Source organism: Acomys russatus, chromosome 15, assembly GCF_903995435.1.
Source record: "Acomys russatus chromosome 15, mAcoRus1.1, whole genome shotgun sequence".
Lineage (NCBI taxonomy): Eukaryota > Metazoa > Chordata > Mammalia > Rodentia > Muridae > Acomys > Acomys russatus.
Window position 1 is genome coordinate 62,208,207 of NC_067151.1, and position 5,802 is coordinate 62,214,008.

General features: G+C 57.3%; 1 protein-coding gene across 1 annotated transcript; it reads right to left on the reverse strand.

The window, feature by feature from the left end:
• Window positions 1–988: 988 nt before the first annotated feature.
• On the reverse strand, window positions 989–3,138 carry Zbtb7b (zinc finger and BTB domain containing 7B). The gene is made up of 2 exons (XM_051157543.1): window positions 1,967–3,138; window positions 989–1,643 (listed from the first exon to the last, which is right to left on the reverse strand). Exons 1-2 carry the CDS (start codon window positions 3,130–3,132, stop codon window positions 1,178–1,180), a joined length of 1,632 nt encoding a protein of 543 aa, XP_051013500.1. The 5' UTR covers window positions 3,133–3,138; the 3' UTR covers window positions 989–1,177.
• Between the last annotated feature and the right edge of the window lie 2,664 nt (window positions 3,139–5,802).

Genomic DNA, 5,802 nt, shown 5'->3' on the forward strand with positions numbered 1-5,802 from the left:
GGGTGGACTCAGTCCTAAGAATGACAGGCAAGATCCGAGGAAAGTCTCCTTTCCCCTAGGTCCGCTCTGCAGCTCACTTTCCCCAGGGGAAAGTGAGTTGCCTAGCCACCCTGTTGGTAAGAAGGCACCCGCTCACAGGCTGGGATGGCTGGGTGTGACGTTGGTTCACTAAAAGTGGTCGCTGGGGGGCGCTCGCCCTTACAGGGCATGGCCACCAGATGGCGCCGGCTCGCCCGCTCCCCACAAGGCTACTACAACCCCTCACCCCATCCCACACCCAGCGCCCGCCAGCCCGGGGGCGGCGTGAGTCAGGGGCAGCAAGCAGCAGAGGCGGCTCTAACTTGCACCTGGGCGGGGAGGTAGGGAGGAGAAGAGGGTAAGACGCCCGGCCCGCCCTGCCCTCTGGCCCCAGGGAGGGAGCGCCAGGAACAAGACATTCCCTGCCCCAGGACGCGGGAGGGGAGAGGTGGAGAGCTCCCTTAGCTGGGCGGAGCCCTCCTGCTACCCCCTGGGGCGGGCGAGCCAATCAGGCCACCCTGCCCCCTTCTTCTCCAGGACCCCATGACTCAGCGTTGGAACTGGGTGGAGGGGGACCGGGATGGCTCCGTCCTTACAGGCCCAGTCTCCCCATACCCCAGTCTTTCAAGCTTCCACCTTGTTTCCCCCCACTTACCCTTCCTTTGCCACCCCCACGCCCCTTTGCATAATTTACGGCCAGGAAAAGGGAACAGAAACCAGGAAGGAGGGGTCTCGGAAGGGAGGGGCGGTCCACCCCCTCACACACAGCCAAAACCCAGGGGGCATGGGAGTAGGGCCACGCTTTGGTCCCAAGCCCCTGCCTCCTAGAAACCCGCATAGCCGAAGTAGGACCCCACAAATCAGAAAATAGATTATTGCTTCAATTCCCCAGTAGCAGCTGGGGACAGGGACCCCACCTTTACCTGTGTGTGTGTATGTATGTGTAGTATGTGTGAGACACACGCACACACACACACACACACAAATATATTTCATGTATTAACTCCTTGGGTGATCACCCCAATCTAGAGAGCTTGTGCCCCAAAACCTCAGCTTGGAATCGGAATGAAGGCTCTTGGGGAAAGCGGTTGGTTCTGAGGCCAACAGGGCTTGTCATGGTGTCCTAGGCCTTGTGCTGTTGCAGCCAGGCCTCCTTTTTTTAAGAGGACTCCATGGAGCCTTCAGCCTGTGGTGTGGTAGGTGTCCCCTCCTCCTCCTCCTCCTCAGGGGGCCCTTGTGTAGTGACCGGTGGTCCTGTGGGAGCCGGCTGCTCCCATAACCGAGCCAGGGAGATGCGGAAGGTGTCCAGGTGGCCGTTGGAGAGGTCAAGGCCAGCAGGGGGCGGGGCGGTGGTCGAGGGCGGTGGGTAGTGAGGTGGCGCATCGTCTTTGCGGCGCCTCCGGGTGCGCACCTCTAGGCAGTTCTGGCCCTTGAGGTGGCGCTGCAGGTGGTCCTCCTTGGCGAAAGCCTTGTGGCACAGGTGGCACTCGTAGGGCCGGTCCCCAGTGTGCAGGTGCATGTGGTTCTTGAGGTCGTAGCTATGCAGGAAGCGGGCCGGGCAGTGCGGGCACGAGTAGGGGCGTTCTCCTGTGTGTTTCCGCATGTGGATCTTAAGCTTGTCGTTCCTAGTGTGGGAGGGAGGGGGAAGGGTAAATAATATTCAGGATTCAGGGTAGTCTCCCCAGCCCATCCCGGCTGTGCTCGCAGGCCACATCCCACTCTCACCACGGAAGATACCCTTTCTGATTGGCCTTTATCTGCTATCGTGTGCTTCTCTGCCTCCAGCGCACTAGACTACTCACGATCATGCCTTTGGCTGCCTTTCTGCCTCCCCACCTCATTCCAGGAACCCACCAGAACCATCCCATCCGCTTTCATTCAGATCTCACTCACACCCACCCCTCAGTGAGTTCTGCGCCCTGCCCCCCCTCCCCCACTTGGTGCTCACCTGGTAAAACGGACGCCACAGACCTCACAGGCAAAAGGCTTCTCACCAGTATGGGTCCTCATGTGGCGCGGCAGTTTGCCTGCCCCATGGATTATCTTGTGACAGACCGGGCACTCTTGGGGCATCTGTGAACGGCGTTTACGCACCAGCTTGTCTTGGCCGTCCAGGCCTGGTGCCAGGGCGTCCTGGTGCAGGGAACTTAGGTAGGCCATCAGGTCGGGATCGATGGCATCTTCGTCTGAGCCCAGCTCCTCTGGTGATAGTGGGGGTTCATTGGTCTGTGCTAGCCCATAGGCTGGGGGATATACCAACTCCTCCTCTTCTTCCTCACCCTCAAAGACTTCATAGTTCAGGGGCCCCTCAGGAGGTGAGGTAGCACCTGTGGGAGGGCTGTAGCTGTCCCCAAGCCCACCACTCACACTGTGGCCCACTCTACCAACCACATCTTCTTCTTCGTAAGTCAAGGGGTGGCTGAGTACCGTGGGCGCCTCAGGGACCAGATGGTTTGCTCGGGCCCCCTTGGTTTGGAGAAAAGCTTTTCTCGGCTTGCGGCTGCGACGGGCAACGGGTCGAGGTGGTGGTGGTGGTGGTGGGAGGAGGGGTACCTGTGGAGGGCTGTCTTCGCCATTGGGCGTTCCTGAGGTTGAGACTGTGGTGGTGGCAGTGGCAAAGGCCTCGAGGTACTGCCGGGCTCGCTCACAGTCTTCCTCATCCGGGCTAGGGGCTTCTAGCCCACTGCCTTGTAGAATCTCCATGCAGGCAGCAATGACACACGGGATCTCCAGGAGCCGGGCGGCTTGGAGTACAGCCGGCATGTTGGCGCTGCTGGTGGTCAGTGTGGCTGTGTAGGCGAATTCGAGCAGGGCGCCCAGGGCCTCTGGCCCTACAAAGTCCAGCTCACACACACCGGCCCCTGCTCCTCCAGCGGCTGTCCCACCACCCCCTGTTCCCATAACAGCCCCCCCTCCACCCTCCGTGAAGAGCTTCTTGAAGTAGTGACTACAGGCAGCCAGCACAGCCCTGTGGGTGCGGTACTCGAGACCCTGCGTCCTGATGGTGAGGTCGCACAGATGGCCCAGCTGACGTTGCTCATTGAGGCAGCTCAGGAGCTCACTGCTGTGGTCTGGGAATGGAATTCCAATCAGGTCATCCTCAGGGCTCCCCATCTTCTCCTGCAGGGTCAAGGGAGAGGATGAGGTTAAGAGCACTTAATTCTCCAACAGGGGGCTGGGGAACCTCTTCTGGCGGCTGGCCCTGAAGGAAGGCCACATGCTGGAGACTCTTCTTCTGACTGCTTTTGTCAGGATCCCAATACCCTGTGTCCTGCACAAGGAAACTGCAGTTCGGACACATGAAGCAACTTACTTTCCAGATAAGCACCGAGTGAGTAGGGTTCACATGGCGTCGGCAGACCTGGACCCACCTTCCTAATTCTTCGTACTGCCCTCTTCCCTGACCCCTTTACAAGAGCACTGGAACGCGGGTGTGGTGGTTCACGCCTTTAATCTCAGCACTTGGGAGGCAGAGGCAGGTGGATCGCTGTGAGTTCAAGGCCAGCCTGGTCTACAAAGCAAGTCCAGGACAGCCAAGGCTACACAGAGAAACCCTGTCTCAAAACAAACAAACAAACAAAAACAAGCCAAAAAAAGCAGCACCGAACTACGAGGCAGGATATTGAAGCCCTGGGGTTTAGGCTTCTAAAGGACCCTGGAGATACTGACATGCTCCAGCCATCTGAAAAATAAGTAATGGTCTGTGATGGAGTCTAGTCTCTGATGGAGTCTTCCCCTGAGCTCTGGTAGAGGCCAAGCCTGGTTGGGTTCTGTCACAAGTTTAGTGCACCCTCTAAACAAAAGGGGCAAGAGGCACCCTCTTCCTCCTCACGCCCCTCCCCAGGCCACCAGAAGTTTATCTTTCCTTCAAGATCCCCACGTCCCACATCCTCCCTCCCTCATGGGCCAAGGAACAGCTACCCTAAGCTGGGGTGTCACGGGTACAGGTACTTCCTGCCCATCCCCCCAGCCCCCCACAGATAAGCATCATCTCCACTGTTGAAAGGCCAAGTCCCACCCCTGCCCTCCCCCCCTGAAACGATACCATCTTTCCTTTCTCTCCCCATTCCAGGGGAGCATGCTTCTCCAGAGGCCACAGGCTCACCTTAGTGTTTCTCCCCGCAGGGCCCAGCCCACCATCCACCCGTAGGGGGTAGGGTGAGTCAGGGTGTGGAGGGGCCTGGCTGGATGACCTTGAACAAACCGTTGTGGTGAGGGGTAAATGAAGCCAGGTATGGCAACAGTGCCTAATACAGGGTAGGGGCTCAGTCAGTGGTCTGGTCTATACTTTCCTGTTCTACAAGAAGGGCTAGTGGACACCGGGCAGAGTGGCACAGGCCTTAAATCCCTGCACTTGGGAGGCAGAGGCAGGTGGATGGATCTCTTGAGTTCTTCAAGGTCACCCTGGTCTAAATAGTTACATTCCAGGACAGTCAGGGATATGTCAGGAGACCTTGTCACTCACAAACAAACAAACAAACAAAAGCTAAAACAAACCAGGATAGGGAAGGACAGCTTCAAAGGCTTGGCCGCGTCAGCCCCTCACATATTGTCAGTCTAGAGCTGCTGGAGGCCAGAGCAGTACCGGGCTCTGGACTCGGCCAGGCTTCAGTTTCAGTTCTTAGCTCCGTGATCTTTCTTAGCAAGTGATTTTTATCTCAGAGCCTCTTTCCTCGTCTGTAACTCTGGGTAATTCCAGCAGACTCCAGGGGTTGTAGTGAGGGGTAAGTGAGGCCAGGTGTGGCATACCGCCTAACACACAGTAGGGACTCAATCAGTAGTCTGGCCTCAGGGCAGATTCCAGTGAACATATGGCTGAGAAAAACCCGAATGAGAGTCAGATCGGCCTCTTCCCTCCCTGAATTACCCTGAGGGAGCCAGGTTACTAGGGAGCTACTTGACCTTGGACAAGTCACTTCCTTTCCGAGGCCTATTCCTCCTCAGCTGTAATATTAAAGGCTCGTCCAGAAGATCCTTAGGGCAAGTCTTAACTGACGCTTTGTCAGTGTCTTCTCTGACATTCCAACAACCCATCAACCCCGGCCATGTTTTGGAAGGAGTTTTGGGGGGGTTGGGTGTCAGTCAGTAGCTACACCTGTCAGGAAGTGTATTCTAGAGGACACAACAGTTACACTGTCACAGTGGCCTACCTGCTGGCCATGCAGACATTAGTGCGCCTGCACGGACACGCTGAGCGACCGGACGCACTTGTCTGTTTAGAAGCTACACCTGGGAATCTGTAGCTAGCTCATCTAGTCCCACCTTAAGTTTCCAAACCACTTCTCCTCCTGGGGGACCCCGCAGCAGTCTGGGAGCTCTCTCCTCTCCCACTACTTCACATATGTACAGGAGGCAAATGGCCCCAGGACTTAAGAACAAACAAAAATGAGGTGAGCAGCAGTGCCTGCCACTTAACCATCAGTGGGCACCCTCCAGGGTCCAAGTGCATCATGTCCCTCCTAAGGGGCACAAGCAGAGCCATCCTTGCAGCCCATTGGCTGGGAGCTGGGCACCTGGAGGCACATGGCTTACCTTAGCCTTCACCCTCCTTCTCTATCCACCCCACCCATTCCCGCTGCTCCCACCCCAGGGCTGAGCTCTGTGGCAACTTGGTATGGCAGGTGTACCGTACCGATTGGCTGATCTTGCTGTCAGGTCACAGGCTCAGTCAGAGCAGTTTACCACCAACTCACACAGGGCTTGGGCAAGGGTGGGTGTTTAACCCTTAGGCTCAAATCCAATGCCTATGGGCCACAAGGTATCGAGGAAGGACTAGGGAGGCAG

Coding starts and splice junctions, on each gene's coding strand:
- Zbtb7b (XM_051157543.1), bottom strand. CDS start 3,132: ATGGGGAGCCCTGAGGATGACCTGATTGGAATTCCATTCCCAGACCAC. Junction 1,644..1,966: donor TGTGGCGTCCGTTTTACCAG/GTGAGCACCAAG, acceptor CTCCCACACTAG/GAACGACAAGCTTAAGATCC.